Consider the following 24,709-nt stretch of genomic DNA (forward strand, 5'->3'; position numbering starts at 1 on the left):
TGGAATCTCAATGTAGTTTTAATCTGCATTTCCCTGATGACTAGTGACGTAGAACATTTTTTTAGATGCTTATATGCCATTCGTATTTCTTCCTTTGAGAACTCTCTATTTAGCTCCATAGCCCATTTTTTGATTGGCTTGTTTGATTCCTTATTATTTAACTTTTTGAGTTCTTTGTATATCCTAGATATTAATCCTCTATCAGATATATAGCTGGCGAAGATTTTTTCCCATTCTGTAGGTTGCCTCTTTGCTTTTTTCACTGTGTCCTTTGCAGTGCAAAATCTTTGTAATTTCATTAGGTCCCAGTGGTTAATCTGTGGTTTTATTGCCTGAGCAATTGGGGTTGTATTCAGAAAGTCTTTGCCAAGACCAATATGTTGAAGGGTTTCCCCTACTTTTTCCTCTAGCAGTTTCAAAGTTTCAGGTCTGATGTTAAGGTCTTTAATCCATTTGGACTTAATTCTTGTGCATGGTGAGAGAGAAGAATCTATTTTCATCCTTCTGCAGATATTTATCCAGTTTTCAAAACACCATTTGCTGAAGAGGCTGTCTCTTCTCCAATGAGTATTTTTGGCATTTTTATCGAATATCAGGTGGCTATAGCTACTTGGGCTTACATCTGGGTCCTCTATTCTGTTCCACTGATCTACATGTCTGTTTTTGTGCCAGTACCATGCTGTTTTTGTTACTATGGCTCTGTAGTATAGGTTAAAATCAGGTATGGTGATACCACCAGCCTCTTTTTTGTTGCTCAGTATTATTTTAAATATTCGAGGTTTTTTGTGATTCCAAATGAATTTTTGGATTGTTTTTTCTATTTCCATGAAGAAAGCCTTTGGAATTTTGATAGGGATTGCATTAAATGTGTAGATTGCTTTAGGTAAGATTGCCATTTTCACGATATTGATTCTTCCAATCCAGGAACAAGGGATGTTTCTCCACTTTCTAGTGTCTTCTGCAATTTCTCGCTTGAGTGTTTTAAAGTTCTCATTGTAGAGATTCTTTACTTCCTTGGTTAGGTTTATTCCAAGGTATTTTATTTTTTTTTGATGCAATTGTGAATGGGAGTGATTCTCTGATTTCATCCTCTGTGTGTTTGTTGTTAGCATATATGAAGGCTACTGATTTCTGTGTATTTATTTTGTATCCTGCTACATTGCTGTAGGTTTTGATCAGCTCTAACAGCTTGCTAGTAGAGTCTCTAGGGTCCTTTATGTATAGAATCATGTCATCTGCAAATAATGATAACTTGATTTCTTCCTTTCCAATTTGTATCCCTTTTATGTGTGTCTCTTGCCTTATTGCTATGGCTAAGACTTCCAAAACTATATTAAATAAAAGTGGGGACAGTGGACACCCTTGTCTTGTTCCTGATTTTAGTGGAAAAGCTTCCAGTTTTTCCCCATTTAGTAATATGTTGGCTGTAGGCTTGTCATAAATAGCCTTTATTATATTGAGATATGTTCCTTCTCTTCCCAGTCTCTGTAGGACTTTTATCATGAAGGGATGTTGGATTTTGTCAAATGCTTTCTCTGCATCTAATGAGATGATCATGTGATTTTTGTCCTCCAACCCGTTTATGTAATGTATTACATTTATAGATTTGCGTATGTTGAACCATCCCTGCATCTCTGGGATAAAGCCTCCTTGGTCAGGGTGAATGATCTTTTTGATGTACTCTTGTATTCTGTTTGCCAATATTTGGTTGAGAATTTTTGCATCTATGTTCATGAGGGAGATTGGTCTGTAATTTTCTTTTTTTGTTCTATCTTTGCCTGGTTTTGGTATCAGGGTGATGCTGGCCTCATAGAAGGAGTTTGGTAGAATTCCTTCTTTTTCTATTTCCTGGAAAAGCTTAAGAAGCAATGGTGTTAGCTCTTCCTTAAAAGTCTGGTAAAATTCAGCAGTGAATCCATCCGGGCCTGGGCTTTTTTTAGTTGGGAGATTATTGATAACTGTTCGGATCTCCATGTTTGTTTTAGGTCTATTTAAGTGATTAATCTCATTTTGATTTAATTTAGGTAGGTCATATAGATCAAGGAAATCATCCATTTCTTTCAGATTTTCATACTTTGTGGAGTATATGCTTTTATAGAACGTCCCTATGATTCTTTGAATTTCTCTGGAATCTGTTGTGATGTTGCCTTGTTCATCTCTGATTTTATTAATTTGTGTCTCTTCTCTCTTTCTTTTGGTCAGATTTGCTAAGGGTTTATTAATCTTGTTTATCCTTTCAAAGAACCAACTCTTTGTTTCATTAATTCTTTGGATTGTTCTTTTTGTTTCTATTTCATTAATTTCTGCCCTAATCTTTATTATTTCTTCCCGTCTACTAATTTTTGGTTTGCCTTGTTCTTCTTTTTCCAAGGCTTTAAGGCGAAGCATTAGGTCGTTTACTTGCGACCTTTCTAATTTCTTAATATAGGCACTTAAGGCTATAAATTTACCTCTTAGAACTGCCTTCATTGTGTCCCAGAGATTTTGGTATGTTGTGTTCTCATTATCATTTGGCTCTATAAATTTTTTGATTTCCTTTTTGATTTCTTCATTGACCCACTCATCATTTAGTAGTGTATTGTTTCGTTTCCATGATTTTGTGTATGCTCTATAGCCTTTCTTGCTACTGATTTGTAGTTTAATTCCATTGTGGTCAGATAGAATGCAAGGAATTATTTCAATTTTCCTGAATTTGTTAAGATTTGCTTTATGTCCTAATATATGGTCTATTTTAGAGAATGTTCCATGTGCTGCTGAAAAGAATGTATATTCTGCAGCCTTTGGATGAAATGTCCTGTGTATATCTGTTAGGTCCATTCCTTCTATGACCTCATTTAGTCCAGATGCCTCTCTGTTTATTCTTTCCCTGGATGACCTGTCAATTGATGAGAGTGGGGTGTTAAAGTCACCCACCACCACTGTGTTTGGTGTTATCTGTGACCTTAGTTCTAATAGTGTTTGTTTGATGAATTTGGGAGCCCCCATGTTAGGTGCATATATGTTTAGGATTGTAATGTCCTGTTGGAGTGTGCCCTTAATCAATATAAAGTGACCTTCCTTATCTTTCTTGACTAACGTCGGACTAAAGTCTACCCTGTCTGATATTAGGATAGCAACCCCTGCTTGTTTTCTAGGCCCATTTGCTTGAAACACCGTCTTCCAACCTTTCACCCTAAGATAATGTCTATCCTTTGTAGAAAGGTGAGTTTCTTGGAGACAACAAATTGTAGGATCCTGCTTTTTAACCCAGTCTGCAAATCTATGTCTTTTCGTTGGGGCATTGAGACCGTTGATATTAAGAGATATTATTGAAAGGTGTGTATTTATGTTTGCCATTTTTGTGTGTGTGTGTGTGTGTGTGTTACTGGTTCTACCTGTGCTCTCTTCTGTTAACTGGTATTTGAGTATAGCTTGTTTTTTCTAGGTTCCTTATATGTGTGCTTTTCCTTTTGTTCAGCATGGAGGATTCTATCAAGTATTTTCTGTAGAGCTGGTTTTGTCTTCAAATACTCCTTTAACCTGCTTTTGTCATGGAATGTCTTTATTTCTCCATCTATTTGAATGGATAACTTTGCAGGATAAAGTAACCTTGGTTGACAGTTGTTATCTTTCAGAACTTGGAATATATCACTCCAAGCCCTTCTGGCTTTAAAAGTTTGTGTTGAATAATCTGCTGTAATCCTGATGGGCTTGCTTTTGTAGGTAATTGTTCTACTTCTTTATGTTCTCCTCCCTACCTTTGGTGACCCCTGATCTTTTTACTTTCTCTATGGTTTTGTCTTCTCCCAGAATGCTATATAGTTGGAATTACACAGCACATAACCTTTTCAGATTGGCTTCTTTCACTAAAAATACATTTAAATTTCCTCTGTGTCTTCTTTCACTAAAAATACATTTAAATTTCCTCTGTGTCTTCAGAGCTTGAAAGCTTATTTAAAAAATATTTTTATTTGCCAGGTGTGGTGATGCACACCTTTAATCCCAGCACTTGAGAGGTAGAGGTAGGAGGATCACCATGAATTTGAGGCCACCCTGAGACTCTAGTGAATTCCAGGTCAGCCTGGGCTAGAGTGAGACCCTACCTTGTAAAAACAAATATATATTATTTTAAAAAGAGAGAGAGAGGGAATGTACACCCCAGTGTCTTTTGCTGCTGTAAACAAACTCCAGAATGTGCCACTTTGTGCATCTGGCTTTATGTGGGTACTAGGGAATTGAACCCAGGCCAGCAGGATTTGCAAGCAAGTCCCTTTGACTACTGAACCATCTCCTCAGTTGGATAGCTCATTTCTCAAAAGATAACATCCATTGTTTGAATTTGCCACCAATTTATTTAGCCATTAACCACTGAAGGATATTTTATTTGCTTTCAAGTTTTGGCAATTAATGAATGAAGCTGCTATAAACATCCCTGGTGCACACCTTTAGTCACCTTAAATTCAAGGCCACCCTAAGACTACATAGTGAATTCCAGGTCAGCCTGGACTAGAGTGTGAAGCTACCTTGAAAAAAAAAAATGGGCTGGAGAAATGGCTTAGTGGTTAAAGGTACTTGCCTGCAAAGCCAAAGGACCTAGGTTCAATTCCCCAGGACCTATGTAAGGCCAGATGCACAAGATGGCACATGCATCTGGAATTAGTTTGCACTGGCTAGTAGCCCTGGTGCACCCATTCTCTCTCTCTCTCTATCTGCCTATCTGCTCCCCTCAAATAAATAATAAACAATCACAGATCAAATTTTTGTGTGGATCCAACTCCTTCGGATAAAGGAGTAAGGATCCAGTGGTTGTTGGATCATGTGACCAGAGTGTTTAGTTTTGTCAAGGGCCCATTAAACTGTCTTCCAAAGTGACTAAGTAATTTTGACTATGGTCTATGTAGCCAGAATATTTTTTTTTTCCTGATTTTGACATAAAGGTATAGGAGGTGAGGACCAGTTAAGAAGAAGTTAAGTGAGAAATGTGTTTCTTTTAGCTTCAGTGGATATTTGTAAATACTAGTGGGAAAGAGTGGAGGGAAGGTAGCTTGAAAACATCTGTTCTTTAGAGTTTTGTCAGAGGTACTGGTTCCCCAGAAAAAGCAGGTTGTTTCTGGTGTGGGTTCCTATGAGGGAGCCAAAATCAATTCTCACTCTTACATGAGCCTTTGGAAAGTTTTCTGCCCTGTTTATACCCTCTCCGGCCCCCTGTGAAACCTTAAACCACAGGTTAGAGAAATAGATACATTGCTGATGAACAGTAAGTATTATTTCACCTAAAATTACATTCAACTTGAGAAGCATATTGCTCTGCAGCCTTGGATGTCAAAAGCGGAACAGAGTACTTGTGAATCCCCACACCTCATGGCAGAGTGACTGAGACTTAGACACCCACTGGAATTCTTCACCCTCACCCAATCCTCACAACCCTCTCTTTCCCATTCTGCTTTAAAAATAACCATATATAATCTTCCCTTTATGTTTGGGATGTTTCTGACGCTTAAAATTTTTTTTACTTATTTTTTTAAATTTTTAAAAATATATTTTATTTATTTATTTGAGAGAGAGGAAGAGGCAGACAGAAAGAGAGGATGGGCAGACCAGGGCCTCCAGCCACTGCAAATGAACTCCAGATGCGTGTGTCCCCTTGTGCATCTGGCTTACGTGGGCCCTGGGGAATCGAACAAGGGTCCTTATCCTTCCCAGGCAGACGCCTTAACTGCTAAGCCACTGTGTGTGTGTGGGTGTGTTTGTCCAGGCGTGTACTTGCCACAAAATGCATGTGGAGGTAGGAGAACAACCTCGATGTCAATCCCTGCCTTCCTCCCTGTTTGAGGCATGGGCTCTTGTTTTCCACCATGTATGCCAGGCTAGCTGGCCCGTGAGCTTCTAGAGGTTTCCCTGTGTCCTCCTCCCACCTTTTCGTGGGAGTGCTGGGATTACAGAAGTATGCACTTCTGCTTCTGGTTTCATGTGCTTTCTGGGAATCCAAACTTAGGTCTTCACACTCGTACATGGCAAGTGCTCTTACTCACTGATCCACCTCACCAGCCCTGCTTCTACTTTTTTGAGACAGAGTCATGTAGCCAAGTCTGACCTCAAACTTGCTGTGTAGCTGATGATGACCTTGAACATCTGATCCTCCTTCTTCTACCTTCTGAATTTGGGGGATTATATTTGTTTACCACTATACCCAGTTATAAGTGATGTTGGGGACTGAACCCAGGACTTTTGTATAACAGGCAAGTGCTCTACCTCTTGAACTATATCCCCAACCTGTTTCTGGCTTTTTAATTCCTTATTACTTCCCTGGGCTTGGTGAACTATTTTCTTTTTCTTACCTGGAACTCAGCACGTGAGTACTCAGTAAGTATAGAAGGACTAAAGACAACATTTTATAGAAATATGAAAAAGACTACAACTGGTTATGTGTTGAGGCTATTCTTAATTTGTGAAGAGCACTAAGTCCAACAGAAGAAATTAAAATAACAATGTAACTCCCACTGGAAGCTCTATTTAAAAGGCAGTGATGGACCAGAACCAGGACCAGAGAAAGTATCTTGCAACAGGAAGGAATTTTATTGATGCATCACCAAAGAGAAAGCCCAAGAAATGTTCCTAGCCTAAAGAGAGCTGGTCTTCATCTTTGAAAGACAAGCAGAAAAATGAGAGGGCCTCTATTTAGAAAAAAAAAAATCATTTTGATTTGATAGTTTGATTTAGGGGCCTTCTTTTAGGGGGGTGAGGTTTAGGAGGGCACCCTCTGTTCATTCTTGCTGACTTTGGCGGATTTCTCTTCCATGGTGTGAACTCTGGAGGAGAGCACTTTGCCACGAGGATCGATTTCTTCAAGCACAGTTTTAACGATGGCAGTCTTAGGAGAATCTATAATGACAACCGTGAACTGTTAACATTTTGCTAAATTCACAAATGAAAAATAACTCATCATTTTAAACATATGCATAAAGAAGGAAAAGAAACAAACCACATTGAATGCTTCAGATAGCTTTTATTTACCTTTTATTTGACTTCCTGGACCTCCGTGGCCTTTCGATTTAACACAGGAACTGTAAACATAGATTTTGCGTTAATTATATTAGTGTGTTTTGCCAAGGAGACTGAAAAGCATTGAGTTAAAGTAGGAGTCCACTGAATGCTGAAGTAATATTAGGAGGGATTTTATCCACACATGATTTCGATCATAGATATTTTCTATTGATTTCAAATATTTTTAATGCATATGTGTCCATGTGGAGGCTGGAGGACAACCCCAGGGTTCATTCCTTTCAGGTTTATCCTCCATTTTGACAAAAGGTTACTCATTGCCCTGGAACTTGCCAGTAAGGATAGACTGCTTTCCAAGTAAGCCCAAGGGACCCCCCGCCCCGTCTCCACTTTCCCAGTGCTGGGATTACAGGCTTTTATCACCACCCCTAGAACAGGGTGGTTGGGATTGAACTCAGGTCCTCATGCTTGCAAGGCAAGATATTTACTTACTGAGCTATTTTCCTAGCTCTCAAATGATTTTTTTTTTTTTCTTTTCAAGGCAGTTTCACTCTAGTCCAGGATGACCTAGAATTCACTATGTCGTCTCAGGGTGGCTTTCAACTCATGGCAATCCTCCTACCTCTCTGCCTCCCGAGTGCTGGGATTAAAGGCGTGTGCCACCACGCCCGGCTCAGATGATTTTTAAAAACCTTAAATATTCTCAGAGGAGATAGTACCTACCCCTCATCTCCGTCGATGAGGCGGCAGTAGGTCTCGATTTCCTTCTCCAGGTGCACCTTGATGTCCAGCAGCTGCTCATGCTCCAGCTTCTGGCCCTCGGTCTCCGTCCTGACCTGGTGCAGCTGCTCCTCCAGCGCTCCGATCTGAGCCTGGATCTGCGCCAGCTGTGAGCAGTAGTTGCCCTCCGTCTCCGTCAGGGAGCACTCCAGGGAGTGTTTCTGAGGTTTGGGAAGACAGTTTTGTTGAGAACCTCACGGTACTGTTTCAGGATAAGCCACATCACTGAAGAGATAATCAGTGCACTGTCCTAGCACAACACCAACAACCACATCCACCCCAGTGAGCTGTCCTCACACGATGCCAACAACCACAGCCATAGCAAGGAGTCCATTTGTTCCGTTTTCATTGCGGACGCCATAGTATCCTTTAGTCTAGTGAGACAGATGGCGGTGAATGGTCCTCACAAGCCCAGGAGCGTTCAGAAAGGCTAAACTGTTTCACTCTAGGACATAGTCTACAGATCCCTACCTCACACACCAAGATATCCTGTACTAGTGGGGGTCTTGCTCAATTTGTAGTTTTCTCATATAATACAAGGTCCCCTACATTTTACTGCCTCGTGTTGGGTCATTTGCAGGCTATGTCTCACGCTGACTGTAGCTCTTCTGTGAATCTGTTACATAAATGCAAAATGTAATAGTAGAGTGAACCCAAAGAAAGCATTACACATTCTCTCTCTTTCTATCAATCTAGCTGTCTCTGTGTGCGTGTGTGTGTGTGTGTGTGTGTGTGTGTGTGTGCAGATGCACACATCGTGTGGAGGTCAGAGAACGTCGGGCGTCTTCCTCTGTCACTCACCTGCATGCTTCCTTGAGACAGACTTCCCACCGAGCCCAGAGCTGCTGGTCTCTGATCCCCACCGACTGAGGCCACAGATGTGTGTGGGCATGCCCAGCTTTTTATGTGGGTGCTGGGGAATTGAACTAGGGGCAAGTCAGGCCCTCATGACAAGAACTCTTACCCCGAGTCATCTCCCTTTCACTCCTTGGAGGTGGAGCCAAGTGAGTTCATACGGAACAGCACAGGGACCGTCTGCTGCCATTTCACACGGGAGGAAGATGAGCACACCATTCCTTCTGCTCTGCCGAGTATTTCCATATATACACTCGTAGACAACACCCACTCTTTTGTGGGTGAGGACTGGCGGTCCCCTAGCCACAGTGGGGCAAGTACAGGCTCGGGGTTTGAAAAATTTGGAGAGAGATTCTGGTCCCATTGTGTCCAACTGTGTGACCCTGGGAGTCGTGCATTTCAGATACTGCTTTCGGAGATAATGGTGCGATTTTAAAGTCTGACTGCCTGTGCCTCGGGGTGATTGTGGGCTAGCATGTGGGTGAAACCATGGGGCAGACCTTCAATGGAAGAGCTTATTATTATCATTAGGCATGATCCTCTTTACAGTCAACCCTCCTGCCTGTAGCTTGCGTCATCTTTATGCTACTTAAAAGGAACTTAAGTGGTCTTAATTAACTGACCCAAAGGAAGGCTAGAGGAGGAAGTTAGGCAAGGCGACAAACATTTTTGCTCTCCGTAGATGGTAGTCTTTTGATCTTTTGACTTGGGATATAAGATCCAAGGAAAAAATTATTTTCCTTTTAGAGTGTTTCAAAATAATTTCTTATTTCCATGGCTTCATTATGATTAACAACTGGGCATTTTCAAACAAAGAGAAGTACACGCAAATGCTACTCATGCCGAGATAGTAGTTAATGGATAAAATCCAAAACAAGGAACACTATGTGGAAGAAATTTTTTTTTTTTTTTTTCAGTTCCTAAAGCTGACTGCTTTTTCTGTTGTACTTACCATCGCTAAGAGGGACTGAAGCTCAATCTCTAGGGTCTGCAGAGTGCGTTTCATCTCAGTGAGTTCGTTCTTGGCTGAGATGGTGGCTCCGGCGTCGTCGGAAATCTGCTGCTGCAGGGAAGCGCTCTGCGGAGGCAAAGTCAGCGGCTGGAGTCAGGGCATGGCCCGCAGCGTCCACGCCCGGAGCCAGGCCAGGGCTCCCGAGCCTGGGCTACCTTTTCATTGAACCAGGCCTCGGCGTCCCTGCGGTTCTGCTCGGCCAGGGCCTCGTACTCGGCCCGCATGTTGTTCAGCAGGACCGTGAGGTCCACCCCGGGGGCCGCGTTCATCTCCACGTTCACGTTGCCGCCGGCCGCGCACTGCAGAGCCTTCATTTCCTGGAAGAGATTTGCTTAGCCATGTTAGGGTCTGAGTGTGTTGTTGTTCTAAGACAGTTTCATTCTATAGGCCAGGTTGTCCTGAACTCACTACGCAGACCAGACTTGCCTTAAACTTACAGTGATCTTCCTTGCTCAGACTCCTGAGTGCTCCGGCTGCAAATGTGAGCTATCATATCTGGATCAATTTTTTTTTGTTTGTTTGTTTTTCAAGGTAGGGTCTCATGCTAGCCCAGGCTGACCTGGAATCCACTATGTAGTCTCAGGGTAGCCTTGAACTCATGGCGATCCTTCTACCACTGCCTCCCAAGTGCTGGGATTGAAGGTGTGTGTCACCATGCTGGACTTTTTGGTGGTGGTGGGGGTTGGATCTATTTTTAAAAATTATTTTTATTTATTTATTTATTAGAGACAGAAAGAGGGGGAGAGAGAGAATGGGGGGGGGCACACCAGGGCTTCCAGTCACTGCAAATGACCTCCAGATGCATGTGCCACCATGTGCATCTGGCTTGCGTGGGACCTGGGGAATCAAAGCTGGGTTCTTAGGCTTCATAGGCATGTGCCTTAACTGCTAAGCCATCTCTCCAGCCTGGATCTGACTATTTTAAAGGGAACCAGAGGGATATATAGCTAGAAGATTTTAGGGGAGTTTATTTCTGTTTCTTTCTTTCCTTCTTCTTCTTCTTTTTTTTTTTTTTCTATTCTGTTTTGAAATAGGGTCTTGGTCTATAGCCCAGGTAAGCCTGGGACTCACCATGTATCATCCTCTCAGCGTTTCTCTCAGCTCAGCCGCCCCTCCCACCCAGTTGCTGGCCCTACACATATAAGCCATCATGCTGGGCTGGTGGTTTGTTTCTTTCAAGAAGGAGTGACAGAAACCTTTAAGACAGATCACTAACCTTCCTCTTGATGCTCATTGAAGAATGGTGTTTGTCATCTAAAATGAACTGTTAGCCTTGGGAGGGAGGTGCATTTCGCAAGCCTGAGTAGTGGAGCACACTCACCTCCTCATGGTTCTTCTTGAGGTAGACCAGCTCCTCTGTGAGCGTTTCCAGCTGGACCTCGAGGTCTGTCCGGCACAAGGTCAGCTCGTCCAGGACTCTTCGCAAGCCGTTGATGTCCGCTTCGACGCTCTGGTGAAGCGCCAGCTCATTTTCAAACCTTAGAGGTGTGTTTGAAAAACCCATCTTTGGTCATCAGACATTTGCCACAGTGCCTGTTACATCCACATAGAACTCAGGCGAAGCTCTGAGGTACAAATGTCAAAGTAACACACTAACCTTTAGTTACATTGCCCACAATGCAATAGAGACCCATCTATGGAGCAAGATCATAGGAATATTCAAAATCCGCTTCCCTCTGTCCTTGACACTCATTTATGTTAACTCCAAATTTTACAAGTAAAATAAGTTATTACGTTAGTCATCTTTTTTGGGGGGGGTTAGAATTTTATTTGTTCACATGTGTGTGTGTGTGTGTGTGTGTGTGTGCACATGCTAGGGTCTCTTCCAGTGCATATACACGTGTCACTTTGTTTGGCTTTAGTCATCTTGATATGCATTTAACTTCAAAATGAATAAATGAATGAATAAAAATAAAGAACAGAGCAGCCCCAAGTCTCAGTAAGAGGGAGATGCTTAGATACTGATCTTTTGAATCTGCTGTACTTACTTCATCCTGAAGTCATCAGCTGTTAGTCTTGCGTTGTCATTTTGCAGGACAATGTTGGCGTTACTTGCAGTTGCAGAAATTATCTGATAAGTGGAGAGTTAGTCAAGAGTGAGGAAATCGTTAAAAATTCAAATCCTTTGAAATAGAGTGACCTGTGAAACCATTGTAATGCTTCTAGCACCCGGAGCTATTGATGATCGTTTTGAAATTATGGGAGATGGAGTTAGAGCCTCTTTCAGTGCTGACTCCATCCGGTCAGAAGCTCTTCTTTTAAACTTATCAAAGTATAATTGGAGACATTAGGTCAGTTTTTTAAAATTTTTAAAAATATTTTTAAGTTATTTATTTGAGAGAGAGAAAGAGGGAGAGGGCGGGAGGGAGAGAGAGAGAGAGAGAGAGAGATATTGGGCATGCCAGGCCTCCAGCCACTGCAAATGAACTCCAGACGCGTGCGCCGCCTTGTACATCTGGTTTACGTGGGTTCTGGGGAATTGAACTGGGATCCTTTGGCTTTGCAGGCAAATGCCTTAACTACTAAGCCATCTCTCCAGCCCTAGGTAAGTTTTGAAACTTAATAATACTAAAATCTTACACACATGCCTCATAGCATGGACCATGATTAAAGATTATAATTTTAAAAAATTTTATTTTTATTTACTTATTTGAGAGAGAGAGAGAGAGAGAAGGAGGGAGGGAGAGAAGCAGATATATAGAGAATGGGTGTGTCAGGGCCTCTAACCATAGCAAGTGAACTCCAGACTCATGCGCCACCTTGTGCATCTGGCTTTACATGGGTACTGGGGAATTGAACCTGGATCCTTTGACTTTCCAGGTAAGCATCTTAACTGTGAAGCCATCCCTCAAGCCCAGGGATTAGAATTTTAATAGAAACTGCTTTGAATATTACTCATAAACTACTAAAATTGAGAAGCTGAGCTCAAAGCTCTGGGGTGGCGGCTGACAGACAGCTCTGCATATCTATACACCCCATGACATTCCGTGTCTTACCTGGTTCCTAAGATCATCAATGATGGGGAAATATCTACTGTAATCATGATCCAGGCCACGGCAGGAGCCAGGTCCAAACTTTTCATACCAGCCCTTGATCTTCTGCTCCAGGTCGGCGTTGGCCTCTTCTAGAGCCTGCACGTTCTCCAAGTAGGAGGCCAGGCGGTCGTTGAGGTTCTGCATGGTCACCTTCTCATTGCCAGACAGGAGGCCGTTCTCATTGCCAGTGAAGGCGACGCAGGAAGTGCTCCCTCCACCATAGGCCCCTGCTGATGCGCTTCCCCCAAAGGCACATGAGAAGCCACTTCCAATGCCCGGCACCCCGCATGAGCCTCCAGCCCCGAAGCCTGCTCCTCCGCTGGGAAGCCGCATGGAGCCCAGCCTCCTGGATGACGAGGAGAAGCGAACAGACATGATGTCCAGATTGGAGTGATGCTCTGATGGCGACTGTCCCGTCCAGTGTACTTCGCTTTATATACACATTATTAGGGTGTTTCTTGGTGAACTTTGCTTCTCATAGCAAAATGGTGTGTGCCAGCTCATTATGAATTATCCGTAAGTGGATGATTTTTTTCCCCCTAATGAATGTCTTCATCCTGCTGTGTCCATCCCTGCGGGTGGATAGTTACCTTGGGGTGATTTGTTATCTCTGGAATGGAGCAGGGTGGGGTATTATCAAGCTTATTACAGGGATGCCTTTCAATTCAGTGTGAGTAACCCTTCCTGTCTTCCAGGCTTTAGGAGTATAAAATTCCTATAAAGAATAAAACATGGGATAGATAAATTCCTCTTTTCCTTGCCCAACAACACTGCATTTCTCCATCAAGTGAAACATCTTAGTTACTGTTTTCTGTTAGATGTGCTGAAAATAATTTCAAGACTGTGGGCCCTGAATACTGGAGGAAGAGGGCCAGGTTTTAAGTGAAGATTAAGGACATAAATGGGATCTTCTCTTGAAACAGAAAGTCTTCCTTAATCTTTATATTTCTTTTTTTTAAAAATTTATTTATTTATTCATTTATTTGAGAGCGACAGACACAGAGAGAAAGACAGATAGAGGGAGAGAGAGAGAATGGGCGCGCCAGGGCTTCCAGCCTCTGCAAATGAACTCCAGATGCGTGCGCCCCCTTGTGCATCTGGCTAACGTGGGACCTGGGGAACCGAGCCTCGAACCGGGGTCCTTAGGCTTCACAGGCGAGCGCTTAACCGCTAAGCCATCTCTCCAGCCCTAATCTTTATATTTCTTGAATCACCATGATATGTGTGGTGATTTTTGTCTTAAGGTTTTCAGTTAAACAGGTTGCATAAGGGAATGGGTTCACCTCTCTGGTCCTCAGTTTCTTCAGCTGGACATGAAGGACCAGGCTGATGGCATCTCTGTTCCCTTTCTATCTCTAGGTTTCTCCCATTTCTAGATACTTCTCTTTTATTAGAATATGTTTCTGCACTCACTTCCTCTGCTTTTCACCTACTCCTTCGTGGGTTTACTTGACTTTAGAGGTAAATGTAAAGAGCTTAAGGTAGCTGATCACTAGACCTCTCTTTGCCTTCTTCCCTTCCCTTCCCTTCCCTTCCCTTCCCTTCCCTTCCCTTCCCTTCCCTTCCCTTCCCTTCCCTTCCCTTCCCTTCCCCTTCCCCTTCCCCTTCCCCTTCCCCTTCCCCTTCCCCTTCCCCTTCCCCTTCCCCTTCCCCTTCCCTTTCCCCTTCCCCTTCCCCTCCCCTCCCCTCCCCTTCCCTTCCCTTCCCTTCCCTTCCCTTCCCTTCCCTTCCTTTCCCTTCTTCCTCAGTTCCTTCCCCTTTCCTCCCTTTCCCCTCTTCCCTTCCCTTCCCCTTCCCCTTCCCTTCCCCTTCCCTTCCCTTCCCTTCCCTTCCCTTCCCTTCCTTTCCCTTCTTCCTCAGTTCCTTCCCCTTTCCTCCCTTTCCCCTCTTCCCTTCTTTCTTTTTACAGGGTCTTGCCAATGTAGCCCAGTCTGACCTTGAACTTGGGATCTTCTCTCAGCCTTTGGAGTGCTTGGGTTCTAGGTATGGGCCACCAGCCTGCTCAGTAGTTACTTCCTTATGTTGATTCTCCTCTACATACCCTCTTGGTGACACTAGGTACTGATCACCTCAGCTAGACTGAGTTTCAGTTGCTCTCTGGGAATTTTTCTGTGTCTCTGGGTTGTGCCCCTTTTCTAATCACAGCTTATTCATTCTCTATCTTTTTTTAAAAAAATACATGTTATTTTTGTTTTGTTTTTTTTTGAGGCAGGGTCTCACTGTGGCCCAGGCTGACCTGGAATTCACTATGGAGTCTCAGGGTGGCCTCAAACTCTCGGTGATCCTACTACCTCTGCCTCCCAAGTGCTGGGATTAAAGGCGTGTGCCACCACGCCTTGCTAAAATATATTTTTAAAAATATTTTTATTTATTTATTTGAGAGAGAGACACAGGAGGAGAGAGAGAGGGAGAGAGGGAGAGAAGGAGAGAGAGAATGGGCATGTCAGGGCCTCCAACCACTGCAACTGAATTACAGAAGCATGTGTCACCTTGTGCATCTGGTTTACAGGGGACCTGAGGAATTGAGCCAAGGTCCTTTGGCATTGCAGGCAAGTGCCTTGACCACTAATCAATCTCACCAGCCCTAAAATATTTTTATTTACCAATGGGAGAGAGAACAGAAATGGGCATGCCAGCATCTATTTCTGTATCTGGCTTTATGTGGGTATTGAGGAACCAGGAGTGACAGGCTTTGCAAGCACCTTTAAACTGCTGATCCATCTCCTCAGCCCAACACCTGTTCTTCTTTTTTTTTTAATTTTTTTGTTCATTTTTTATTTATTTATTTGAGAGCGACAGACATAGAGAGAAAGACAGATGGAGGGAGAGAGAGAGAATGGGTGCGCCAGGGCTTCCAGCTACTGCAAACGAACTCCAGACACGTGCGCCCCCTTGTGCATCTGGCTAACGTGGGACCTGGGGAACCGAGCCTTGAACCGGGGTCCTTAGGCTTCATAGGCAAGTGCTTAACCACTAAGCCATCTCTCCAGCCCATCCTGTTCTTCTTAAAATTAAAAACATTATAAAAATCATTTCAGGTCACATATACATTTTTTTTCTTAGCTTCTCAAAGGAAGAATATACATTTTTATAACATAATAGATGATTTTTCAGAAAAGCAAGTAAAAAAAAAAACCCTAAAAATAAATTCTGGGCTGGAGAGATGACTCAGTGGTTAAAGGTGCTTGCTTGCAAGGCCTGGTGGCTTGAGTTTGATTCCCCAGAATCCTCACATAAAGCCAGATGCACAAAGTGTCACATGTGTCTTGGGTTTGTTTGCAATAACACTAGGCACTAGATTACCCATTTGTTCTGCTTGCAAATAAATAAATAAAATTATTTTTTTAAAAAGATGACTGTTATTCAAGGGTTTAGTGGATGGAGTGCTCACTGCTCAAGCTGGGGTGCCTGAGCTTGACCCTCAAGCCCCTTGTAAAAAGTCAGAAGCTTTAGCTGGTGTCTTTAACCCCGTTATGCTGACATGGGGAAGGAGATGAGAGGCAAAGAAAGGAGAATTACCTGGAAGCTCAAGACAAGCCCCGCAAAGAGCAGCAGATCAAGAACCCACTGAGGTGGATAGGACCTGACCTTGTCCTCTGACCTCACACATATCATAACGTGTGCCCACACTCACACATACTAACACACACACACACACACACACACGAACACACTAATAAATAACAAAATAAAAAGAAATATTAGGGGAGAAGTGGCTCAGCAGTTAAGGACCTTGCCTATAAAACCTGGGTTTGATTCCCCAGTACCCACATAAAGCCAGATGCACAAGGCAGCACATGCATCTGGAGTCCCTTTGCAGTGGTTGGAGGCCCTGACATGTGCCCATTCTCTCTATTTGCCTCTTCCTCTCTGTAGCTCTCAAGTAAATACATAAATAAAAAAGTTTTAGAAGAGAGATGTTTTTAAAGTATTACAACTTATTGTAATACATAAACTTATGACATGAAAATATTATTTTTCACAGTTTGTTTCTGTTGCTATATGTGTATCTCTATTCCCCTATCACATATTGTAAGTAATTGATGTTTTCAAAATAAAAAGATTTGTGTGTTAGTATTTCTGGTTGATTTTTTTCTTCTGATTTTTTTTTTTAATTTTTATTTATTTATTTACTTGAGAGCGACAGACACAGAGAGAAAGACAGATAGAGGAAGAGAGAGAGAATGGGCGCGCCAGGGCTTCCAGCCTCTGCAAACGAACTCCAGACGTGTGCGCCCCCTTGTGCATCTAGCTAACGTGGGACCTGGGGAACCGAGCCTCGAACCGGGGTCCTTAGGCTTCACAGGCAAGCGCTTAACCGCTAAGCCATCTCTCCAGCCCTTTCTTCTGATTTTGACAGGCAATCATATGTTTCATTTTGCACAGTCATGGAAACGACATGACCAACTGGGATTGCTAGACCCTTCTCTGGGAAAGCTGTAGGATCTTAGAAAAAAGATCTCCAGATATAGAATTTTCACAAATATGTAGCATCAATCTTGAAAACGAGCAGAATTTCAAAGGTTGCCATATGCTGACAATAATCCAACATGACAGACAGGCTCAAAGAAACAAACTACAGAACACAAACACTTTGGGAATAGAGATAGAGAAAGTTCAAGAAGAAAAGTCTTGCTTTGAGAATTGCCTGTTCAATTCATTTGTCTGTTTATTGGTTGGATGATTTGATGTTTGGTATTTTCGACTTCTTAGTAGATTTTATATATTCATCTCCCTATCAGATGTATAACTGGGAGGGATTCTCTTCAGTTCTCCAGGTTGTCTCTTCGCTCTTATGATTGCTTCCATCATGCAAAACCTTTTTAATTTTGTGTAATTCTGTTTGTCAAATCTTGCAATGATTTCTTAAATGATGGGAGCTTTTTTCAGAAAGTTCTTGCCTATGCCCATCTTAATGTGTTTTCCCCATTTTCTTTTTGCCAGTTTCAAAGCTTCAGGTCTTGCATCAAGGTCTTTGCCCCATTTTCAATCAATTCTTTCATGGGGGGAAGATGGCCTCTAGTTTCACTCTTCTGTTTGTGTGTATCTAGCTTTTCTAGCACTGTTGGTTGAAGATGTCTTTTTCCCCATGTATGTCATTGGCCTCTTTGTTGAACATCAAGACACTGGAGGAGTATGGGTTTATTTCTGAGTTCTCTATTCTAGTCCCTTGATTTGTGTGTGTGTGTTTGTAATAGTAAAGTTACCATAGTTTTGAATACCATGTTTAAGTAAGAGAGTAGGGCTGGCGAGATGGTTTAGCAGTTAAGCGCTTGCCTGTGAAGCCTAAGGACCCTGGTTCGAGGTTTGATTCCCTAGGACCCACGTTAGCCAGATGCACAAGGGGGGGTGTACACATCTGGAGTTCGTTTGCAGTGGCTGGAGGCCCTGGTGCACCCATTCTCTCTCTCTCTTTCTCTGTCTGTCACTCTCAAATAAATAAATAAACATGAACAAAAATAATTAAGTAAGAGAGTACTCTGAGAAGTCAGAGAGCCATTTGGCTTTATTATTAATACAGTGTCTTTCTGTATAACTACTTATGTGTGCCTTTCTCCAAATTTTTAATTAAGATTCCAAGAATCTGGAAATACCCAGAGACTACCTGTAATGAAAGCATGCTAGAAAAACATGCGTACAGGGGCTGGGAGATGGCTCAGGCAGTAAGAGCTTTTGTTGTGCAAGAATGTAGGCCTGAGAGGGTCTGTGTTCAATTCCAACACCCATGTAAAAATCTGGGCATGGCTGTACACTTCTGTAACCCCAGGGGTGGGGAGCAGAGACAGGAGAATCACTGGGGCTCACTGGTCAGCCATTATGACCAAAAACAGTAGCTCCAGGTTCAATGAGAGACTCTTATACAGAAGAATGAGAGAGAAGGGCACCACATGTTCTTCTCTGGCCTCAACATGCATGAGCATGAGGCACACACATGTACATACACTAGGAACGCATGTACCACATCATACACACTACATACACAACAAATTAAGATATAATCTGCCAATTCAAAGTGACCTGAAATGTATTTAAAGTGATAGAAGAAGGAAGAGGAGGAGGAGGAGGAAGACATGGAGAAGGAGAAGAAGGGAATTAAAAAATAACTTAGAAATGAGGTAACAGAATGTAAGAAAGCATTATAAGCAAAAGGAAAATGATCTATTAAACCAAGTATGATATAGGAAATGAGAAGTTTAAGGAAAACCAGAGCCCAGAGAAAATCAAATTCTGGAAATATATAGTCTTAAATCACAACCAGATACAATTCAGTGGCATTTTAAGTAGCATATAATATAATATCCCAAGGAAGCTATTTACAGGAGGAAAGTAGTAATTTACTTCCTTGACAAGCACTCCCACAAATCTTGGATATTTGTTAAAAGAAGGAAATAACAGTTTATGGTTTCCTATGTAACTATTAACTGCCCTAAGTTGGGTTTGGTGGTGCAAGTCTGTAATTCCAGCATTGTTTAATTTCTGAGACAGAGTCTCTCATTAAACTTAGAGCTGCTGTTTTTGGTGAGACTGGATGACCAGTAAGGCCCAGGAGGATTGTCATGAGTTCAAAGCCAGCTTGAGCTACACAGTGAGACCTTGTCTCAAAAATCAATCAATCAATCAGTCAATCAATCAATCAAGCCAGGCACAGTGGTCCATGCTTTTAATCCCAGAGGCAGAGTTAGGAGGATCAATGTGAGTTCAAGGCCACGCAGAGTACATAGTGAATTCTAGGTCACCCTGGGCTAGAGTGAGACCCTACCTTGAAAAAAAAAATCAATCAACCCATCAAACAAACAAGAAAATCCCAACTATTTGTCTAGGCACAGTGGCTGAGTTTCTTCTTCTCTAGATAAATACTGATTCCTCAAAAAGACCTTCACATACAGAAACCTACCACAGCAAAAGCAAGGGCCCAGGAAAAATCACTTGATTATGAGCAGACCCCCTGCAGATCTAAGGTCCTCCAGCTTCTGCTGAGCTGAGGAATGTCCCTGAATTCAAGGTCATAGTCAGATCCTAGGAAGGAAAGAGAGATTTAAGACACCAACATCTGAGCTTGACAAATGTTTCCTTCCATTTTGTGAACTCAACAAAAGTTAAAGGAAATTTACCCATGTTTAATTTTACATGCACATTTTTTTTTTCTGAATAGATGCTTGGGGGATTTTGGTTTATTTCTGTGGCGCAAAGTGTTGAGTTAGAGTGTTTTGTTTTCATTTGAAATCTTTCATCAATCATACCCATACACCCTCACCACAAAGTGCACTGTGTAGCTACTAATTCCTATGCTATGAAGAGCTTTGCTTCATAAGACTTCTCACTATGAACATAATATTTTTTATTTCTTTAAATCAATGTTGGAGCTGGAGACACGGCTTAGTGGTTAAGGCACTTGCCTATGGAACCTAATGATCCAAGTTTGATTCCCCAATACCTAAAAGCCAGATGCAGAAAGTGGAACATGCATCTGGAGTTCACTTGCAATGGCTCCAGGCCCTGGTATGTTCATTCTCTCTTTCTCTTTTCTCTTTGGGTGCAAATAAATAAAATATTTTAAAAATTCAATGTGTTCTTAGCATACCTGCAATGTTTGCTCATGGGCTTCAAGCACAAGGACTTGTTAGAAGAGTCCACACTTGGTTTAATATTGCCAAATTGAAATTCTTAGTAACTGTACCTTTTATACTTACTTATTTACTATTTATTTGAGAGGAAGAGGGCAGGCAGAGAGAGAGAGAGAGAGAGAGAGAGAGAGAGAGAGAGAGAGAGAGAGAGAGGGAGGGAGGGAGGGAGAGAAAGGTCACACCAGGGCCTCCAGCAAATTGTAAACAAACTCCAGACACATGTACCACCTTGTGCATCTGGCTTATGTGGGTACTGGGGAAGTGAACCGGTATTCTTAGGCTTCACAGGCAAGTGCCTTAACCGCTAAGCCATCTCTCCAGCCCAGTAATTGTATCTTTGAACTTGTGTCTTGCATAGGGAATTTTAGGAGCATAGGATAAGTGAGCAGAGGAGTATGTAAGGTGTTAGTCTATATCTGGTTGATACAGCTTCAGTGACCTGTGCCATATGAAATGCTCACATGTCTTGTGTTCTGGGTGGACCCACAATGTACAGGAGTCTAACGATAATCAAAGTGAGAACTTATTCAGTATTTTATGTCTCTTATGGAGCAATCTCAAGCAGCCAGGGCTTCCACGCAAACCAAAACCTGCTTCAGAATGCAGAAGAAAGTCACTGATATCCCAAGAAACATGGATGACCAAGGAATCCTATCATATATGCATTTGTTCTAATTTCTCAATTAACTGTGCACTTATGCTGACAATGGTAATCTTGGCAGGGCAACACCAGGGCTGCTTTTCTTTTCACTCTTTTCTTACCCATCCACGATGTCCACTGGTGCAATAGTGGTGTGGGAGCTGTGGAGCAACCAACTGCTCTCCAATTGAGTCTGAGGCCTGCTCCACAGGAGGGAAATCATGTCGGACACTGTGAATCTGGACAAAAATCTGTGGCGGGGGGTTTAGGCACCAGGGAGCAACCCATTACCATGGCTATGCTAATCATACGTGTCAAACTGACCCCTAAATATCTGTGTTTATTCCCTTAAGTTGGTGTTGTTCAGAGCTTCAAACACGGAAGTTGCTTTATGCAAAGGATGGAGGTGACGATGGAGACACATAGGTGGCAAAGATACCAAGAACAAGTGACTAGCTTGTGCTCAGCCCTAAACACTTACCACACCCTCCAAGGCTCAGGGAACCTCATGGAAGAGGTGGTGGGAAGAATGTAAGAGCTGGAGAAGGAAAAGTGAGGCTGTGGGATGCTGTCTTCTGGATACATCAAGTCTGTTACACTTAGAAACTCACCGCAGACATGGTTTCCTGCACATGATTGAGCCTGTCAGTGCTTCACCACAGATGAGGCCGGGCCCCGGACACTGCACACCTCCCACAGTAGATTAGAAACTGATGACTACTGGGAAAGGAGAACTCCTGTCCCAGACCGGGGTAGCCACTGGCGAGGTGCTCATTCTCCAGAAAATAACACCCCACCCATCATGATGCAGGTAATTTAACTCAGCAGGTCAAATAACTAACTAAAAAAATAAATAATAAAGCATGAAAACAGACTAGGGATACAAGGGGAAGAAGAACGTTTCTGGTGGGAGGAGCGCGTACAACAAGCATTGTATACATAAATAAGAAAAGAATTCTGAAAACAAAGACAAAAACACCTCCTTTGGGTTTGCTCCCCCAAACCCCAAACTTCAAGAATCCAGAATGAGGTGAGAATAAACTGAAGAAGAAAAAGTATCATCATTTAATATATTTAATGATGTATTTTCTCCAAGTTGTTTTTTTTTTTTTTCTTCAAAGTAGGGTCTCACTGTGGCCCAGGCTGACCTGGAATTCACTATGTAGTCTCAGGGTGGCCTCGAACTCATGGTGATCCTCCTACCTCTGCCTCCCTAGTGCTGGGATTGAAGGCGTGCGCCACCACGCCCGGCATCTCTCCAAGTTTTGAACAAGGGAACCCACCTTTTCATTTTTGTTTTGCCATGAGTCTTGCAGATTATGTAACTTGTCTTGTGTGCTTGGGAAATTACTTCCTTATGGATTTCTAGCATTTGCTTTATTTGATAATTTTGGCTGAAATTTTGTAAATGTCTTGTTCTTTTCACCACTGTTTGTACTCCTATGTGACTGTTGTTTTGTTGGGTAGAATTCCTGCCCTCACTGGACCTTTTCAATGGAATCAGGAAAGTACTGGGAAAACAAAGAATTGGTTTCCTAGGGTAGAAAGATATAACTAGGGCTGGGAGATGGCTCAGCAGTTAAAGCCTGATGGCCTGGGTTTAATTCCACAAAACCTATGTAAAGCCAGGTGCATAAACTGGCGCATGTGTCTGTAGTTCATTTGCAGTAGTTTGACCATACTTATTCTCTAATAAATAAATACAATAATTAAAAACATACTATAACCACAGTGATCATAAACCTTATGAGATTTTGAGTTCTAGAACAGCTGGCATTAAATCTGGCCTACCATATGTGTTTGAAGAGCCCGGGTTAAGCATTGTTTTAACATTTTAAATGGTTGAAAAAAAAAATTAAAGAGACCCTACCTCGAAAAACAAAACAAAACACAACAACAAAAAAAAAAATTAAAGAGGACTGGAAAGATGGCTCAGCAGTTAAGGTGCTTTCCTGCAAAGCCTAGGGACCCAGGTTTGATTCCCTACTACCCCTGTAAAGCTAGATGCACAAGGTGGGGCATGTGTCTGCATCTAATGAGATGATCATGTGACTTTTGTCCTTCAGTCCATTTATATAATGTATTACATTTATTGATTTGCATATATTGAACCATCCCTGCATCTCTGGGATAAAGCTTACTTGGTCAGGGCGAATGATCTTTCTGATATATTCTTGTATTCTGTTTGGCAATATTTTGTGGAGAATTTTTGCATCTATGTTCATGAGGGAGATTGGTCTGTAATTTTCTTTTTTTGTTCTATCTTTGCCTGGTTTTGGTATCAGGGTGATGCTGGCTTCATAGAAGGAGTTTGGTAGGATTCCTTCTTTTTCTATTTTATGGAAAAGCTTAAGAAGCAATGGCATTAGTTCTTCCCTGAAAGTCTGGTAAAATTCAGCAGTGAATCCATCTGGGCCTGGACTTTTTTTTTTTTTTTTTGGTTTTTCGAGGTAGGGTCTTACTCTAGCCCAGGCTGACCTGGAATTCACTATGTAGTGTCAGGGTGGCCTTGAACTCACAGCGATCCTCCTACCTCTGCCTCCCAGTGCTGGGATTAAAGGCGTGTGCCACCACGCCCGGCTGGACTTTTTTATATGGGAGATTTTTATTTTTTTCGAGGTAGGGTCTCACTCTGGTCCAGGCTGACCTGGAATTAACTCTGTCATCTCAGGGTGGCCTTGAACTCATGGCAATCCTCCTACTTCTGCCTCCCAAGTGCTAGGATTAAAGGCGTGTGCCACCATGCCTGGCTAATATGGGAGATTTTTGATAACTGCTCGGATCTCCATACTTGTTATAGGTCTATTTAAGTTATTAATCTCATCTTGATTTAATTTAGGTAGGTCATATAAATCAAGGAAATCATCCATTTCTTTCAGATTTTCATACTTAGTGGAGTATATGTTTTTATAGTATGTCCCTATGATTTTTAAAATTTCTCTGGTGTCTATTGTGATGTTACCTTTTTCATATCTAATTTTATTAATTTGTGTCTCTTCTCTCTTTCTTTTGGTCAGATTTGCTAAGGGTTTATCAATCTTGTTTATCCTTTCAAAGAACCAACTCTTTGTTTCATTGATTCTTTGGATTTTTTTTTTCTATTTCATTAATTTCTGCCCTAATCTTTATTATTTCTTCCTGTCTACTGATTTTTGGTTGCTTTGTTCTTCTTTTTCCAAGGCTTTAAGGTGAAGCATTAGGTTGTTTGCTTGCGACCTTTCTAATTTCTTAATATAGGCACTTAAAGCTATAAATTTACCTCTTAGAACTGCCTTCATTGTGTCCCAGAGATTTTGGTATGTTGTGTTCTCATTATCGTTTGACTCTATGAATTTTTTGATTTCCTTCTTGATTTCTTCCCCTTCATCATTTAGTAATACATTGTTTAGTTTCCATGATTTTGTGTATGACCTATAGCTTTTTTTGCTGTTGATTTGTAGTTTGATCCCATTGTGGTCAGATAGAATGCAAGGAATTATTTCAGTTTTCCTGTATTTGTTAAGATTTGCTTTGTGTCCTAATATATGGCCTATTTTAGAGAATGTTCCATGTGCTGTGTGTCTGGATTTGTGTGCAGTGGCTAGAGGTCCTGGTGTTTCCATTTTCTCTCTATCTGTTGTTCTCTCTCTCAAATAAATAGACATATAAATATTTAAAATAGTTTTAAATACTAAAAGAATATAAAATTTCACAACACATAAATTTTCTGCAATTCAAATTTCAGGGACCCTCAATAGAGTTTTATTGGTATCCAGTTGTGCCCATTTACCCACTGTCTATG

At 41.9% G+C, this 24,709-nt stretch overlaps 1 protein-coding gene across 1 annotated transcript; it reads right to left on the bottom strand.

The window, feature by feature from the left end:
• Nucleotides 1–6,724: 6,724 nt before the first annotated feature.
• On the bottom strand, nt 6,725–13,038 carry LOC101605020 (keratin, type I cytoskeletal 27). Its single transcript, XM_004655429.2, has 8 exons — nt 12,625–13,038; nt 11,617–11,699; nt 10,950–11,106; nt 9,784–9,945; nt 9,569–9,694; nt 7,705–7,922; nt 6,994–7,043; nt 6,725–6,861 (listed from the first exon to the last, which is right to left on the bottom strand). The coding sequence occupies exons 1-8, from the start codon at nt 13,036–13,038 to the stop codon at nt 6,725–6,727; spliced, it is 1,347 nt and encodes a 448-aa protein (XP_004655486.2).
• Between the last annotated feature and the right edge of the window lie 11,671 nt (nt 13,039–24,709).

Source organism: Jaculus jaculus, chromosome 9 (genome assembly GCF_020740685.1).
Source record: "Jaculus jaculus isolate mJacJac1 chromosome 9, mJacJac1.mat.Y.cur, whole genome shotgun sequence".
NCBI classification, from domain to species: Eukaryota; Metazoa; Chordata; class Mammalia; order Rodentia; family Dipodidae; genus Jaculus; species Jaculus jaculus.